Genomic DNA, 18390 nt, shown 5'->3' on the forward strand with positions numbered 1-18390 from the left:
TCAGTGTGGCCCTGACTGAGGCTTTTGATGGAGATGTGAGGGAAGCCAGGCCCCTTAGGAGTGAGTGCTCTAGGGGTACGTGGGGAGCTCTGAGAGTACTGCAGTCAGGTTCCCATCCCTGCAGGCGCACCTCAGGAAAGGCAGGAGGATGGCAGGAAGTGAGCAGTTGGAAAATAAGCGCCTGTGGATGCGCTTGCTGCTGAGGGAAGGCGGGAGGGCTGGCTTGGTGAGACGCCAGTTTCCCTGCACCCTGGCTGGCTGGGGCAGGTCTCACACAGGCCTTGGCAGACCAGGGCATGCTCACAGGCCGGGTGGCTTTCTGATCTGGAGCAGCCAGGAGCCCCAGGCTGGGAGCCCGGCTGGGTGACCCTGCCCGCAGAGGCCGGCTGCTCTCCAGTGCCTGCTCTGGCTCTGTGCCCTGCCCATCTCACCCCCACTCTCAGGGAGCTCCACTGCCCAACCCAGGCAACTGAGGCAACAGTGGAGAGAATCCAAGCTAGGATTGGGGGAGTGCTTTTCTCCATGCGAGGCACTTCCTGCATCTTTCTTTCTATCGACTCATTTAATTCTCCCAACAGCCCTGGAAGGTAGGTGCTATTATTGTTACCCCAGATTGTAGAAGTCAGGAGACTGAAGCCACAGAGAGGGTCAGTCACTTGCCTGAGGTTATGCAGCTAATAAGTGCAGAGCCAGGACTTGCACTCAGGCTGACTGGCTCCAAAATCTCTGTTCTCATCCACGAAGGTCCACTGCAGATGTATGGATTTCCCTCAGGTCCACTGCAAGGGCCAAGGTGGTGCCGTTCAATCTACTTCAAGCAGTCTCCCGCCTCTTGAGATCTTGGTGTGCCTGACCTCTGACCTCTGGCCTATGACCCATGATGCTGAGCTGTTAGAGAACAGAGTGAGAAGCAAGAAACAGTTTTTTGCTGCTCCTCAGAGAGTTGTGAGGAGGCCTTCATGCCCCCCTTTCAGGGTCAGATCCAGGGATTCCCAGGATTGGGTGACATTTATTTAGCACCTCCAGTGATCCAGGTGACATGTTTTATTTAATGTAAACAACTGTGAGGCAGATTTGATGACCACCCTTTAATAGGTGAGGAAACCTAAGCTCTAAGACGTTAAGCCCCATGCCCAAGGGTACACAGCCAGTATGGAGAGTCATGTGGCCAGCCTGGGGTCAGCGTTCCATGTCTTCCCACTGTGCTGCTGTGCCTCCCAGAGCTGATGGACTGGGATGTTTGATGGGACAGAAGCCATGTGCCTGGTATGTCATCTCTGCACATCCCCACTGGGACTTGGAAGTAGAAATTGGAAGTAGCCTGTGGTGTTGCAGGAGCTCTGGCTTTAGGGTGAGAAGGCCTCAGTTCCAGGTTCGCCTCTGCCACATTTCACAGTGTGATACTGGATGACTCTTTTGAGTCCCAGCCCACTCTCTTCACTGACATATGAAAGCAGGGTTAAAACCACCTATGACCTCAGACCAAATATGAAAGTCTAGGTTGGTAGTTCTTAGCCGGGTTTTGCGGTGTGTGAGTCAGCGTGAGGACTTCGCAGTGACGAAATGTTCCTGCTGGGTTCTCAGCTCTCTCGGGTTTCCCTGGGAGAACCTATCTGAACCCAGATTAAGAAAGTCAGAGGGGAACCATGGGTCTTTTGAGAAAGATCCAAGCTGATTTTGAAATACCCCTAAGATCTATGTTAAAACACTATGTATACAGGTTAGAGTAATGAGAACGATTGTACCAGATGTTATTAAAAATAAGGGAAAGGACTTAACCAAAACCAGGTGGTTTTGGACCAGGAAGCTAGCCTAGAGTCTGTTTACGAAAACTGCAAGACATCCTTCTAGTTTCAAACTGTGCTTCTCACCTGAGGACAGTTTTTCCTTTCAGGGGACACATTTGGCAATGTCTGGAGACATTTTGGGTTGTCACAACTGGGGAAGGGTGCTACTAACATCTCAATAGAGGCCAGGGATGCAGCTGAACATCCTTCAATGCACAGGACAGCCCCTGCAACAGAGAATTATCCAGGCCAAAATGTCAGTGGTGCTGAGATTGAGAAACCCTGGATTAAACATCACAGCACTTATGTGGTGGTTACTGTGTGCCAGACATTATTCTAAGAACTTCACAGGTAATTGACTTGTTTAATCCTGCCAGCCTTATGACACAGGAGCTTTTACTATCCTCATTTGGCAGATGAGGAAGTAGTGGCACCAAGAGGTTAAACAGCTAAACCGTGCTCCTGGGTGGGGCCAAGGTCCCATTCAGAATAAGGAGCAGGCAGAGCTGGGACTTGAACTCAGTCTGGCTGCAGAGTCTGTGCCTGGAACCACTGCGCTGTGCTGCACTGCCCTTCATTAAGGGGACTACTGGGCTTTAAACCATATATATACGTATATATATATATATTTTTTGAGATGGAGTTTTGCTCTTGTTGCCCAGGCAGGAGTGCAATGGCGCAATCTGGGCCCACCGCAACCTCTGCCTCCCAGGTTCGAGTGGTTCTTCCGCCTCAGCCTCCCGAGTAGCTGGGATTACAGGCATGTGCCACCACGCCCGGTTAATTTTGTATTTTTAGTAGAGACAGGGTTTCTCTATGTTGGTCAGGCTGATCTTGAACTCCCAACCTCAGGTGATCCACCTGCCTCGGCCTCCCAAAGTGCTGGGATTACAGGCATGAGCCACTGCGCCCGGCCTTTAAACCATATTTTCAGCTTTGGGTCCAGAAAGCCACATACCTAGAAACTTGGTATGTGAGAAGAGTTAGAGACCTCTCATTCCTCTGCCAGTAAGATGGAGCAGGAAGGGCTGGGGTTCACCTGACGAGGGGCCCAGTGACCCACAGGTAAGAACCTTGTGTTTTCCAGATTCTGAGTGTGGCTCAGCTCGTGAATGCAGTGGCACAAGGCGCTCTGTGGGAGTGGATCTTTGGTGCATGATCCTCTTGGATTTTGGCTTCCCTCAGGGAATCAAAGCCAGGGCGGGAGTTCTCTCCTCACCGTGGTGCCTGTGGCATAGAGAGTGGACATTGCTTCCCTGTCACAGGCTGTGCTGTGTCGTTGCAGATGTAAAGACGACCGTGGTTTACCCTGCCACAGAGAAACACCTGCAGAAGTACCTGCGCCAGGACCTCCGCCTGATCCGAGAGACGGGAGATGACTACAGGAACATTACTCTACCCCACCTGGAGTCCCAGAGCCTCAGCATCCAGGTGACTGGCTGCGTGTCTCAGACGCAGAGCACTGCTCCCGTGACTGGTGCCTCCTCTTACGAGTGTCTATTGGGGTCGTATTAGGGGCCAGGCGCTGTGCTGGGCGAGGGGATGGGGGTACAGTAAAGAGCATGGCGGACAGAATCCCCGCCTCGTGCAGCTTACATCCCATGCACAGTCACACAGTGTGTGACCATACACAGATATCTCAGGATCTATATGCTCTGTGAGATAATGAGGGCTGCGGAGAGAAATAGACAGGATAGGTGGGACCAAAAGGCCTGGGGTGGGCAGTTGCCATTTTATATAGCATGGTGAGAGAAGGCATTGGGGGTGGGGGAACTGATGCTGGTCTTGGTCCCACCTGATGTGCTTGAGCGTGCCATGGATGCTCTCTGGGGACCTGAAAGCAATCCAGTCCTTTGGAAGAATGTGTGTCTGCTCTGCAGTAGCCCCGATCGAGCCTCAGGATGACTGTGCCATTGCTTCGGGTCCATGAATGGGTAAAAGGCTGATGTTGAGTTAGTCCCACCCTGTCCAGACTCTTATTCCTGGTTTCACCTGTGGCAAACCGGCCTGCAGGATCTCAGTCTCAGAGTAAAAAACTCTTCCCTTACCCACTCCCCCTTGCATTTGTCCAAAAGAAGGCAGGACCCCATTGGCCCTGGGGATTTGGTGCAGGGACTCCATTCACAAGCTGGCAGTCGTCTGGCCAGGCCAGATGCAAGGCCATTTAGCTCCAAGATCCTGACTCCTCCCTGGGCCTAGGCCCAGTGCCAACTGGAACCTCTGCCTGGAACTGGCCCCATGTGAGTACTCAGAGTTAAATATGATTGATGCTTATTGATGAGTCAGTTTCTTGCCCACTCACTGACTCTCACACTGTGCCTTGTCTTTATCACTCACCCTTGTTCTCTTTGAGCATTTCTCACTTTTCTCCCCAAGATTCAGGTCACTGTGGTGGAGGGTGTTGTGATGTGAGGAACTCACAGCCACTCCTCCCTGGCCCAGAAGAAGGGAGGGTGTGCTGTGTGTGTGGGCACTGCAAGGTGAATTGTACTTGAGAAGAGTAAGGAAAGGGAGGCTGACACGGTCTGCAGGAATGACGTTTCCTTGGGAGGCCTGTGTGTCACCAGCCCCTTCCCAGCCTGGTTCAGCCCTGGTCTCCCTGGGCAGCAGTTTGCGTGGGGTGCATCTGGCTCAAGTGGACTTGCTTTTTGTTGTTGTTGTTTGTTTGTTTGTTTTTAAAGTCCCAGCACTTGTTCTGTTTTCCAAGTGGAAAGGAACTATGTCTCCATCTTCTTAGAGTTTCTGCTGTTCGGGGTCCTAGGGAATCTCCTGGAACAGTTGTTCTGTTGTGCTGGTTGTGCAGACCTGAGATTCAAGTAAGGAAGCCCTGATGTGGTTGGTATGAGTAACTAGGATTACAGGTGCTTGCCACCATGCCTGGCTAATTTTTTGTATTTTTAGTGGAGATGGGGTTTTGCCATGTTGTCCAGGCTTGCCTCGAACTCCTGAGCTCAGGCAATCCGCCTGTCTTGGCCTCCCAAAGTGCTAGGATTACAGGTGTGAGCCACCGTGCCTGGCCGTGTATATTCCTTATTATACACCATTATGCAGTTCCACTCGGAGAAGAGCACAGTGAAGACTCCACTACTCTTCCAACTCCTGACTGACGGGAGCCATTCGTGTATTCCTTCTTGGCTATTTCTAGTTTACAAGCATTCAGCTTAACTGGCAACAGTCATTATGTTTACTGAGTACCTACTATGGACCTGGTCCTATGCCAGGCTTTGGAGAGTCACCAAGATGATGAAACCTAGACAAGATCTTCACAGTCTAACAGGGAAGATAGACTTGTAAACAGGCAGTTGTGACAGTGGGATAAGCACTCTGATGCCTAGACAAGCTACCGTGGTGATGCAGAGGGACAGTGACCAGTGCAGACAGTCGGGACTTCACAGGCAGAGGATCCTCCCCTTGGGTCTTACAGGACAAATAGAAGTTTACCAGGTGCACAAGGGGAGGGAGGAGCAAGTCCAGAGACACACAGAGCTGGAATCATCCGATGCTTTGGGGGAGCTGCAAGGAGTTTGGTGTGACTGGGGCTTGGGCTGCTGGAGGGTCAGAGGAGACAGCACTAAGATGGCAGGCAGGGGCCAGGCGGAGGCACGTCGACTTTGTCCAGGTGGCCAGAAGTTCCTGAACCTTGCTTACCATCAGGATTGCCTGCGGATTTTCATAAATACCGAGCATGGAGCACTATTCCATATCCACTGAATCTCACCCTTCAGGGAGTGGAGCTGGGAATTGTGCATTAAAAAAATTCTCTCTCTCTCTGTCTGTCTGATATTTCTGACAACCATCAGATGTGAGAACAGTTGCCATAGGCAGTGAGGGTGCCCTAAACGGTTTTAAGCATGTGGATAATATGGTCTGATTTGCAGAATTAATTGGTGGAGTGGGGGTGAGCATAGAACAGGAAGATTGGGAAAAACCAGTATGGGTCTGAACCAAGGTAGGGACAGTGGGGAAGGATTCTGGAGCAATTTAAGAGGTAGGTCTTCACAGGGCTGGATGGGGCTTAGCAACTGGTTGACGTGGAGAGGGGAGGGAAGAGGTTGGGTGATGAGTGGATAGAAGGATAATTCATGACCCAGTATAGGGGAAAGAAACAGAAGAGTGGGTTTGCATGGAAGACAGTGAGTTCAGTTTGGAATTTATTGAGCACTTACTATGCATAGTGCCAAGAACTGCTCTAAGCATTTATGTGCATCACACCTCATTTATTTATTTATTTACTTATTTATTTATTTTTGAGACAGAGTTTCACTCTTGTTGCCCAAGCTGGAGTGCAATGGTGTGATCTCGGCTCACTGCAACCTTCTCCTGCCAGGTTCAAGTGATTCTCCTGCTTCACCCTCCCAAGTGGCTGGGATTACGGGTGCCCGCCACTACGCTGGGCTAATTTTTGTATTTTTAGTAGAGACGGAGTTTCACTATGTTGGCCAGGCTGTTCTCAAACTCCTGACCTCAAGTGACCTGCCCATCTTGGCCTCCCAAAGTGCTGGGATTACAGGTGTGAGCCACCGTGCCCAGCCTCACACCTCATTTATTCTTCACAGTAGCCCTTTTGGAGACATGTCTCAAAGCCAGGCAGTCTGGTCCCACTATCTGTGCCCTAAGCCAGAGATACTATTTGGCTCCTTAGATGTGAGGTACTTATAACTTCCCAGTAAAAACTGCAGTGGGATGTCTGGATCTGGAGCCTTTGAGATCATCTAGTTACAAATGTCTCTTTGTGAGTCATCCAGCCAGACTTCAACCTCAGCCTGGTGTTTGGATTCTCAGTCTGTCATCTAAGAGCAGCATGACATTGTCCTTAATTTCGGAGCCCTGGTTTCCTTGTCTGAAAAATGTAACTAACGGCTCCTCCCTCCTGGGTGTTGTGGAAATTGAGAGAGGTGCCATATATCATGTGCCTGCTATTGTTTCCAGCACAGAATGATGCCAGGATGGCAGCCACCAATCTCTACTCCAGGTAACTGTTCAGAGGGACAGGCACAGCAATGTGCAGAGCTAAGACACCTGGGAGACATGGCCAGGCCACACATGGCTGGAGGGGAAGTGCAGGGCAGCAGGCAGAAGCAGAGAGCAGGAGGTGATGGGGAAGGAGCAAGATGTCTCATGGGAGGTCAAAGTGGGAGAGAGGGTACCGAGGGAGCTGCCAGTGTCACCTACTGCAAAGAAGTCCAGCCAGGTGAGTTGCAGAAAGCTGATGGCATCACCCACTGCCCAGTTTATCAGCAGGGCTGGCCAAGTTCTTGGGCATGGTTTCAGATGGTGGCACTCCCCATTACATAGCCCTCTGTGTTTGTGTGAATTTTGTTCTTTCATTCTCCTCTTTCTTATCTGGGCCTCTGGCCTTGAGGCTTCCCGTGGGTGCAGCTCCCTGCCACTCTCCCAGAGGCCTCTCCCAGCAGACAAGATGTACCTTGGCCCAGTGTGCAGGCCCAGGAGCCAGATACTCATGGTTGAATTGGCTGACCCAGCGTGAACTTCCTTGCACTTGCATTCTCCTTACCTGTAAAATGGGGACAGTGTCCAGGCGCGGTGGCTTATGCCTGTAATCCCAGCACTTTGGGAGGCCAAGGCGGGCAGATCACTTGAGGTCAGGAGTTTGAGACCAGCCTGGCCAACATGGCGAAACCCCATCTCTACTAAAAATACAAAACTTAGCTGGGTGTGGTGGCACACGCCTGTAATCCCAGCTTCTTGGGAGGCTGAGGCAGGAGAATCACTTGAACCTGGGAGGAGGAGGTTGCAGTGAGCTGAGATCACACCATTGTACTCCAGCCAAGAGTGAAACTCTGTCTCAGAAAAAAACAAAAACAAACAAAAAAACCTGTCTCTACTAAAAATATAAAAATTAGCCGGGTGTGGTTGTGGGCACCTATAACCCCAGCTACTGAGGCAAGAGAATCGCTTGAACCAGGGAGGTGGAGGTTGCAGTGAGCCCAGATCACGCCACTGCACTCTAGTCTGGGCGAAAGAGCAAGACTCCATCTCAAAAAAAAAAAAAAAAAATTGGTGACAATGATAGTAGCCACCTCTCAGGGTTGCTGTGACACTGAGAGCAGTGCCAGGCAGACTGCAGCTGCTCTCATGGTCATCACTCCTTCCTGCAGTCACTTGTCCTCCAGCCCCGCTCTTATTTCCTCTCTCACCACCTCCTTTGCTCTCACCGCCTTTCCCTCTTTTCCTGTCCCCAGTCAGTTTTGTAGCCTCTGGCATACCATCCCACCACCTTTGCCACTCGTAGGGTGTGCTGTTATACTTAGACCTTCCACTGGCTGTGCTAGGTGCTTTCATGTGCATGTTCTCTGAAAACCTTCACCACCCTTACGTAGATATAATCGGCCCCATTTTACAAAGGAGGCATCAGTCGCTCACCCAGTGACAGCTGGGAGATGAAACCAGGTCTCCTTGGCTCAGAACCTGCTCACTCTTGCTCTTATACCAGTCAGAGGCAGATGCCCCTTTTCTGTGACCCAGGGACAGGCCGTGGGGAGGCCTGCTTATGGGGTGCATTGGGGGTCTCTGTAGGGAATGCCATCTCCCTCCCTCCCTTATATTTCCGCTGGCTTCTTCCTCTGGCATCACATTCCCAGGAGATTTCAGGTCAGAGAGGAAACGCCTCTGTGGATGTGCTGGCCATGCATTGCTCTGGCCCCGGCACTGCATGAGGAAGCGGCTGCCAGCTGTCCTTCAGACCCCTCCCAGGAAGGAGCCTCATTCGGTTTCTTGGGAGCTTCCTGTCTTTTGTTGTGAATGGACCACATTGTGACCGGCCTGTGGGTCTTGTCAGGGGTTTGGGGCCTTGTGAGGGGTTTGGGGCCCTCTGAGGTGAAATGCTTCCTGTGGGTAGAGAGTTGCAGGAGACCTCGAGGCCCAGCTGCCCTCTCCCCCAGTCCGTCCCAGCTGAGAGGTGAGGATGCAATGCAGTGTGTTCAGCCCTCCATGCTCAAGGTGTGAGGTGGTGCGGACCCTAAGGCAGTCCCCGTGCCTCTAACCTTCGGTGATGCTGCCTGTCTAGCACTTCTGGGAGTGGAAAGAGGACCATGGATGGCTGCCTGGTAGTGTCGGTTCCCTGGCCTCCCCATCCCACCTCGTGTCCGTGGCTCCTTCTACATCAGTGAGCTCGGACCGTTCTGACTGTGAGGAGGAAGGGGCAGTAGTGTGTCCTCAGCCACTCCCCTCTCTGGTTTCCTAGCAGGTCTCTCCCCCAGATGTAGGGCAGAGTTCACTGTCCTGCATGAGTTCATGTTTGCAAAGGGTCCTGAGAGCTGGGGGAAGTAGAGAAGAGCTGGGGGCACTGGGGTTTGAGGCCTGTGAGCCCAGGGGCCTTCTCAGCCCAACCTCCTGCAGCCTCCTAACCTCAGACAGGCCTCCAGGACCATCTCTGTAAAGTGATGTCCTGGGGTCCATACAGGCCTGGGAAAGATCCTCTGCAGACTGTTGACAGCAGCTGATCCAAGGGTGACACAAGGGCCAGGAGCCCTGGGTAGCCCTGAAAGGTCTTGGTGAGGTCGCTGTCTCTGTGTCTCTACACAGCTTTCGTTTCTGCTTTGCCATGTGGGGCCTGTGTCAGCAGAGACTGCTGATAAACCGGCATCTGCAGCAGCTCCAGGCGGGCAGAGGTGCTGAGCCCACTGCTGATGAGAATCCCAGCGCAGCGGGAAACCTGCACACATGAGCTGCTAAGGCAAAGGCTCTCACTGCCCTGATGGGTAGCTGGCCCCTCCACAGAAGGAAACTGCGGTGCCCTCAGCCTCCTACCTCTCTTTTCCCCATAGTCCTGAATAGAGTGAAATAGGATCCATGGAGGCAGCTCTTCCCCTGAGTCCTGTGAGCGGTGGAGGGGGTCACTGCTATAGAGGGCAGACACAGCCTGGGTCTGTGAGGCCTCTGCAGAGCGTGTGCACTGTGCTGACCAGGAAGAGCCAGGCCCCATCCAAGCTGCAGAGACCCTTGTGATGACTCATGGCTGAGTGCCAGCTGGAGTGGAAAGGGGGGAAATCCCTTCTGGACCCCTAAGAACAGATGCTTGGAGACAGGGCAGCCCGGATGTAGATCCTCTGAGCGTGGCGGCCTTTTATGGCTTGGTCCTGTCTCCTGGAGAGGCCAGGGAATGCACCGAGCTCAGTTTGGGGTATCTGTCAAGGGGTGATGAGTGGATTTGTGAACCATCTCTCTCCCCCTCCTTTCAGTGGGTGTATAACATTCTCGACAAGAAGGCTGAAGCGGACCGGATTGTTTTCGAGAACCCAGATCCCTCTGATGGTTTTGTCCTCATCCCTGACCTCAAGTGGAACCAACAGCAGGTAATGGTTTCTGGCTGGAATGCCCTGGTCTGTAGCCACCCTGCTGCAAGTGCTGGTCCTTCTGACCGCCCTCTTTCTCACGCTGGCCTGTCTCTAAGCAGATTATAATTAACCAACAAGGGTTGGCCTGAGCGCTCTGTGGGGACCGGGTGGTTACTTGTCATACATAAGTGCTTTTGCTTTAATGGGTCAGCTTAAAGCCCTTTCTGGCCGTCCTCCCACCCAAGAGGTAAAATGGGGTGATGTTTGCACCCATGACCACATAGGCCATTCCTTACCAGCCAAGTGGTCTTGGCAGCCACCTGTGCTTCCAACCGCACCTGGAGCCCTCAAGTGGGGTGTTTCCATTTTCTCCGTTCCCCTTGACACCAGCAGATCCAGGCAGGCCCGTGTTCTGAAGCACTGGCAGGCAGGAACCGTGGTGACCAACCCAAGGCATCTCCTCCTCAGCCTGAGCTGTGGAGTAGCTTAGTCCAGACTTCCACTCGGGCCCCTCGGCCCCGTGCCTTGGCCTCCAAGCACCTCTGCTTCTGCTACTTTCCTAAGGAGCAGGTTTGGGAGGGGCCGTCCTCCCTCACAGGTATCCCTTTCCAGTTCCCTATGGTCTTCTGTCTCTCCCAGACCAGCCCACCACCAGAATTATCACTTACCACCACCTCTTTTATACCTGAGAGTGTCAGAAACTTTTATACCCTGACAGGGTCAGAAACAGGCAGAGCCACTGTGTTGCAGAGAGTGCTGTTCTTACCACAGACTGGAACCTGGCTGTGCTCAGTCTGCAACAGAAGAAGGGCCTGGATAAGGCCGAGGTAGGCAGGCAGGCATGGGCACTGGGAGCGGACATATTCTCTCCTGCACTTTCACCTGTGGAGTAATCCAGGCTCAGATGTCCCGTTCTGCTTTTGGTGGGCCCGTCTAGTTTCTGCACCCGTCACAGGCTGGAGAGACTCTCGTAGAGAAGGTGCCTTGGAGTGAGCCTCGTCTGCGCCTCCGCGGGCTCGCTCCCTCTGCTTTCGCAGTTGTGGCTGCCCATGGCGGCTTCAGTTTTGACGTGCGGTAAAGGGGTGGGATTTTGGCTCAGAGTTGCACAGGCAAGTGAGCATAATTCGTCTCTTGACAAGAGGCTTGTGGGAATTCCCAAATGTGACCCAAGGGGTGGGAAAGAATTTGAAGGGATTTTCCGAAGTTGCAGCATTGATCGATGATTTCCTAGAGCCAAGTAAGTTCAAAGAAGAGGGCTCTCCTTGTGTGGGGCGCTGCAGCGAGAGGCTAAGGGGATGCCTGCATCCATGCTGCCCTTCCCTGCAGCTTCTCTCTGCCTGTGCCACCTTCAGGCTTTGAAGGAGGGAGCCAGGACTGGCTCTGTGGGCATTTGAAGAGGTAGGCCCTGAAGGTCCTTTGTCTCAAACTGAGTGGTGGCTCTGCAAACCCCCATCTGTCTCGTGGGGCTGCCCTGCACCTAGAGATCCGGGGTCAGAGCCTGGGTCATAGGAGGTGGGGCCCACCATTAATGAGAATCCCAGCAGGGCCATGGAGGTGTGGGGTAGAAGGACCTTCTGCCGCACGAGACTCTTGAAGACTGAAGAGCTTGCCAAGTGATCGCAGTCTTAAGGCCATGGAGGGACAACAAAAGATAGACTTGTCCGTCTCTATTCCAGAAGCCCTGAATGCATTTGAGCCCACGGCAGAGAAGAGAAATCTGCTGTCCTTCTGATCCCAGTGCCTCCAGGCTCTGCCTCACCTGCCAGTGGAACCTCCCTTTTTCTGTCCCCTTTAAGACAGGAAAGGCTTTAGGAGCTGCACTCTGGCTGCCAGCCACAGGGCTGGAATTACTTGTCCTCAAGGGTCATGAAAGGGCCAGCTTAAATGTCATACTTTGCTTCATAGTGATGCAGGTGTGGTCCTTCTTAACCTTTGCTTAATTCTTTTTTTTTTTTTTTTTTTTTGAGACAGAGTCTCACTCTGTTGCCCAGGCTGGAGTGCAGTGGTGTGATCTCAGCTCACTGCAACCTCCACCTCCCGGGTTCAAGCAATTCTCGTGCCTCAGCAACCCAAGTAGCTGGGACTACAGGCGTGAGCCACCGCGCCCGACCTTAATTCTTACTTGACTTTTGATGATGCCATATTTTAGCGTCTCAAATCTTTGACTTGTGACAGCACTGAATTGGTAGCTCTCTTTGAATTAGGCAATTTATCCAGCAGGAAGACAGGCCATGCCTGGGCTTCTATCCTTTGTCTTTGGGACAGGGAAGGGCTGGGGATAGGGAGGCACCCTGGCGTTTGCTTTGAGGAGCTTTCCTAGCCACCTTGAATCTCCTCCTGCCACTGGTCCTGGAAGTTACTGTCTCCAAACTGATGGCCCTGAATTAAAGAAATAATCCATTTTTTCATCCATTCAACATATATTTATCACGTGCCGGTTTGCTAGAGACTGTGCCTCCTTAGAGGTTATAACATCCCTTCTTCTGTTCTCTTAAAGGATCACCTGTGTATTCTTTTTTTTATTTGTTTATTTTCTTGTAGGTTTAGTTCATGCATGTGGCAAAAATGCACACAGTACAGAGGATATTCAGTGAAAGTATGCTCCCTCACCCCACAGCCCTTCCTTTCCCTTCCCCAAAACAACTATTGTTGCTATTTTTTTGTCTCTGGTAACCTTTCTATATTGCGTATATAAGCACATATGTACATGTGTATATGGATACACATGCATTTTCAGCTCATATGATTTAAGTTCTTTGGTCTAAAGTTCTCAGACCAGGCAACTGTTCCTTTGAGTCACCCCAGAGGTTAAGAGATGGCTCTCCAAAGCTCCAGCGATTCTCTTTCTTCCTGCCAGGAAACTATTACTTTGATTTTACTGTCTTGACTTGTAAAAAGAGACTGACGATGTCTATCTGTCTTCCCAGAGTGACTGACGGGCCACCTTCTGGGGTGCCAGCCTGAGGCCCTCTCCTGCCCCTGGCCTAGCTTTTTTCAGATCACTTCTCTGAGCGAGGAGGCCCTTTGGCTGCCAGCAGGAAATTTTGGGTCATGTCTAATATCAAAGAATAGATTATTTTCCCTCTCTTACCCAGCCTGTGAACTGACACCCAACACCACGGGCTGACACCCAGCACCAGGCTCCATGCCCTATTCTGTGCCAGTGGAGCAGAGAGTTGCGAGTTAGCGTCATGTTTGTGATTTGTCAGCAGACATCATCTAAAACAAATGTTACTATCATTTGGGAGTTCCCTGACAGTGACACATAGAACAGCTGAAAACATACACATTCACCACCACGTGCACACGTGCGCACACACACACACAAAATTCAAGTTCAAGCAATTTTGTTTCTGGGCTTCTCTTTGGACTCCTAAGTCCAAAGTGAGAGAGTTCATTTCTTGGCCACAGGCCACGAGAGAGTACACAGGGGACTTGGGGCAAACTGAAGCCTGGGGCATGTAGCTCAGCTACACGCGGAGCTTCCTGTGGACTCATCTGCAGAAGGTCTGAGGCAGAGAACACAGATTCTTAGAACTCTGGCAGGAAAGAATGTTCATGGCATGTAAAGACCATGGCATAGTTGGATATCAGCCAGTCATATAGAAAAGCCCATCCTGAATTTTCAATTTGAGGCCCCAGGAAATGTGGTTGGGTGAGTCATGGTCCTCAGTTATCTCCACAAGGAACGGGTAGCTCAGACTGCAGGGCAGGGCACTGCTGGGTTCTCCCCATGCCTGGCCCCTCAGAGCCTTGATGTCTGGGGCCTGCCAGGTGCATGGATGGAATTACCAGGCAAGGCCAGGGTTTAGTTGAGCAGAGTGGGTTTTCTCGGCAAGAGGAAGAGTTCATTTGCTCTCGGGCAAAAGATCTTGACTTTGATTCTTTGTACTGTTGTGACCTCCAGGTTTTCAGCCAGGCTGTGCTCAGGAAGGACAGCAGGAAGGTGTCCTGTGCGATAGGGGAAGAGAGAAACAAGCTAACTGCCCTGGTGTGTGTGTGCTGCTGAGCTGGCCCTTGGCTCCCTTCTCAGCCTTCAAACCCCACTCCACCCCTTCATGGGCCTTGACTCCAGACAAATCAAGTTGCTTCCTCTCCCCTTACATATACATTCTATGCCGTATACATTTGTACCCTGTACATTCTTGCCGCCAAGCCTTTGCTCTGTTTCCTCTACCTGAATATCCTTTCTCCAAATTCTACCTTTTTTTCTAGACCTGATCCTCTGCCTTCTCTTCCAGGAGGCCTTCCTGGGTTCATCCAGGTAGCTAGAGTCTTTCCTTCCTCCTGTGCTGGGATTATTTTGTGTCTTAGAGTAGAGCTACTTGCATACATGTGATAAGACTGTAAACTCTTGGAGGGAGAGAGTTGCCCTTGCTCTTTCTTGAACCTCCTGGCTCCCTACCCCTGACAGCTCTGGCGAGCGAGTATATAGAACTCTCTGCTGGGCACGGTGGCTCACGCCTGTAATCCCAGCACTTTGGGAGGCCGAGGCGGGCAGATCATGAGGTCAGGAGTTTGAGACCAGCCTGGCCAATATGGTGAAACCCCGTCTCTACTAAAAATACAAAAAAAAAAAAAATGAGCCAAGCATGGTGGCACACACCTGTAGTCCCGGCTACTGGGGAGGCTGAGGCAGAAGAATCGCTTGAACCCGGGAGGTGGAGGTTGCAGTGAGCCAAGGTTGCGCCACTGCACTCCGACCTGGGCGACAGAGTGAGACTCTGTCAGAAAGAACTCTCACATGGTATTCTCTAGCAAGAAGTGTACACAGAAGGCCTGCTCCTTAGACCATCCCACACGCCCGGGGTATGCGGATGCCCTGCGGGGTTTCTCCTGGCACTGTAGGCCTCAGGGGTGGGTGCTTCCTGGCTTACGTGAGAACTCCAGGGTTGGCAGCCTCCCCAGGTCTGTTGCCTGCTGAGCCTGGTCTCCCCTTGCTCTCTACGCAGCTCGATGACCTGTACTTGATCGCCATCTGCCATCGCCGGGGCATCAGATCCCTACGCGACCTTACTCCGGAGCACCTGCCGCTGCTCAGGAACATCCTTCACCAGGGGCAGGTGAGTGGCTTCACCAAACCACGTGGAAGCTCAGAGAAATTAGATTCAGATTCCAGTGTGTTCCCGGGCCCCTTTCCTCACCCTTCCCAGAGTCCATCTTGGAGAGACTTCTCTCTGGATGCCAGGCTTGGGGACCCCATTAGGCTCTTGAGGTTGAAGAGCAGGGCTCTTTGTCCCGGTCCTGCCTCTGGCGCCTCAGCTCTGCTTTCAGCCACCTTTCCTCACCCTCACACGCCTTTCTTGGCCTTTCTCCATCTGGGATGCACTTCCACCCCTCACCCCATAGACTCTGGTCCTTAAGTCCTGGCCCTTCCTACTCCACGATCACCTGTCTCTCTCATGACAACCACATCATGCCAGAGTTTCTTGGGAGTATGGGCACATGACTTCGATATGTGTGTACATGTGTGTCTCCTTGTCTAGATTGCAGACAGGCTGAATTCTGTAGCACCGGGTATTCTGGGATACTTTCTCTCTGGGATATTTGTTGAATTGAATGAAATTATTGGGGCTCTAAACAGAGCCCAGGAGGAGGGGGAGATGGGGGAAGAGTGTCTAGAATCTTGGGTGTGGTCCTGGCCTGACATATGGACCCTAACCAGCTGAGTGGCCTGGGGCAGGTCACTTCACCTCCCTGAACCACATTATCTAGATGGATCCCTTCTAAATCCACCATCCTAAGGGGCTGGGTCTCAGTCTTTTTTCCACTCTGAAATGTGATGATCTGCCTAACACGCCAGAGCTAGCAGTCACAACGATGCCCAGCCAGGAGAGAGATTTGCCCCTTTTTGACCAGTGATGCTTCGAGGTGTTAATGCAGACCTGGAGGAAAGGCTCTGCGCACACCCAGCTTCCCCCTGCTGCTGGGCCCCAATCTATCTTCCCTCCTGCCCACCCATGGCACCACCCCTCGGCTGCCTTTATCTTTGTGGGGTGACTTGTTCAGATCCTGAAGCAGTCTCTGGATATTACAAATGGCAGAGAATGGTGTCTTTCTCTTGGGGAGATGCCCGGCCAACACTTTGACCTGCCCTAGCAGCTCAGACAGCTCCACCCTGGCAGGCAGACCTCACTTACTCCAGGAAGCCCCTCGGTGCCTTGGCCCTGGTCTCGCCCTGCTGCAGGGATTCCTGGGGTGAGCTCCAAATGCAGAACACAGTCCTGGGGTATATACTGAGCCCACTGAGACCCTGGTATTTTTCTCTTCACCTCTGACCACCTCAGGGATTTGCCCACAATGGAGATGAGAGTCTCTGCTTAATTCTATGCCTTGCAGGCTCCTGAAGGTGGAGGTTGGTAGAAAAAGACCCACCCCCGAGCAAGGCGGAGGTGGGCAAAGGGAGCCAGGGCCAAAGTCAATGCTTTCCTCTTCTGCAAGGAGCCCACGGAGACCTCGCCAGGTCTGTGTGGGAGCAGCCCCTCCCGCACCCCTTCCACAGTTCTTGCTCTTTCACCAAGTTCTCAGCAAACCCCCATCTCCAACTTCATTGTTTCCAAGCTCCACCCTGTCCTATGCTGAAAGAGAGAATGAGGCTTCCTCCCATCCACTTCATGACTGATTAAATGCTTCTAAATCATGAAAGTCCCCATAGTCTTGGGAATCTGGGGCCTGTCTGTAGACACTGGGCCTTCCAAGATTCCCAGCAGCAACGGTTTGAGGAAGCCAGTGTTTTTTCCACGTTGGGGTGGGGAATGCTGATTGAGGCTGCTACCCCCTTCTTTTGGGAGAAAGAGTCTCAGCTTTGCTGCTGTCACCTGCACTTGTGGATTTCCTAGACTAGAAGACAGAGGAAGCTGAAGCAGACAGCAGGCAGAGAGCTGTTTGGAGGGTTTTTATGAGCTGTCCCAGGCCAACCCAGGATTCAGATGGGAGGAGGGTCTAGGTGGGGACATGGCGCCGGGCCTCAGGCAGCACAGTGACTCCTGCCTGCCCCTGTCTCATCAGGAGGCCATCCTGCAGCGCTACCAGATGAGCGGAGACCGTCTGCGAGTATACCTGCACTATCTGCCCTCCTACTACCACCTGCACGTGCACTTCACCGCCCTGGGCTTCGAGGCCCCTGGCTCAGGCGTGGAGCGGGCCCACCTGCTGGCTGAGGTGATCGAGAACCTGGAGTGTGACCCCAGGCACTACCAGCAGCGCACGCTCACCTTCGCCCTCAGGGCTGACGACCCCCTGCTCAAGCTCTTGCAGGAGGCTCAGCAAAGCTGAATTAACTCAGGCAGAAGAGCACAGATGTGTGGGATTGGGGGAGGAGTGGGGACAAGATTTTTTATCTCCAAGTGAATTTTCTAAAAATGTATTTTGTACCGGCCTATTCCTAGTAGTGAATAAACTAGTGGGCTCACTCAGTGTGGACAGCGTGGCCTGGGAGGCAGGCAGATGGTGGGGGAGAGTGGGTGGGTAGAACCTGTGGGAAGGCCTTGAGAATGATGGAAAGTCTCCAGGTGGTGGTTTCAACTGACGGGTGGGAGCTGCCCTGGAAGGGTGCCGAGGGCCTTCTCCAAGCCCCAGGGCTCACCGTCTGTGGTGGCTTCCTTGTCTCCGCTCTGTGCCTCTTCTGTCTGTACTCCTTCTTATTCTGCTCCTCTCCCTATCCCCTCCTCCTTCCCCTGCCATCCACCTCTCCTTTGAGGAGTTCCCCAAAAAAACAAACTTGGAACCTTTCAGGAAATTATCTATACGGGTTTCTGATGGCACTTCCTCCTTCCAGCAGTGAGGTCACACCTCCCTGTGAGTCAGTCAACCCTGTTGATAAACTTCTTGTTGACGAGGATAGGGGCTTGGTGCCTGGAAATGGGCGGGTTTTAATAAGAATCAGATTATGCAAGCCCGAAAAGCCTGCCTTGCTCTGTTATTTGGTCAGCGAGTCCCCAGCCTTGAGTTTTTATCTCGGCAGGAAGACAAAACAGACTCACATGAAGCAGCCAGAAGATCAAGTGCAAGTGAATCAGCAAGGGCAAATGATATGGTTGCAGTTGAATACAAAAGCCCAGAGGCAGCTTGGGTTCAAGGCCTATCAGAGGCAGACGTTCAGAGGATCTTGAGACCAGGAAGGGACCTCAAAGCGTCAGAGGCTGATGAGCCGTTAGGGAGCCATCAGGGCTCAAGCAGGGCAGGGACATGGCTTGTATGGGTGGGCACACAAGTAAACACACAAGGCTCTCTCCAGCACACAGGACCAAGGCATCATGCTGCCAGAGGGGCTGGCGTTTGCCGCTTTGTCAGAGTAGGGCTGTGGA

General features: G+C 52.4%; 1 protein-coding gene across 2 annotated transcripts in view; it reads left to right on the top strand.

Annotated features, from left to right (window-relative positions):
• DCPS (decapping enzyme, scavenger) overlaps positions 1–17499 on the top strand; it is a 43973-nt gene extending 26474 nt beyond the window's left edge. For both annotated transcript variants that reach the window (XM_055273701.2, XM_055273700.2), the window contains exons 3-6: positions 3073–3218; positions 9989–10102; positions 15037–15147; positions 17093–17499. In XM_055273701.2, coding sequence (XP_055129676.1) covers positions 3073–3218; positions 9989–10102; positions 15037–15147; positions 17093–17359 — 638 coding nt within the window. In that variant the 3' untranslated portion in view covers positions 17360–17499. The remainder of the gene's footprint in view (positions 1–3072; positions 3219–9988; positions 10103–15036; positions 15148–17092) is intronic.
• Positions 17500–18390: the final 891 nt, after the last annotated feature.

The sequence above is a fragment of the Symphalangus syndactylus genome, chromosome 3 (assembly GCF_028878055.3).
Source record: "Symphalangus syndactylus isolate Jambi chromosome 3, NHGRI_mSymSyn1-v2.1_pri, whole genome shotgun sequence".
Classification (NCBI taxonomy): Eukaryota; Metazoa; Chordata; class Mammalia; order Primates; family Hylobatidae; genus Symphalangus; species Symphalangus syndactylus.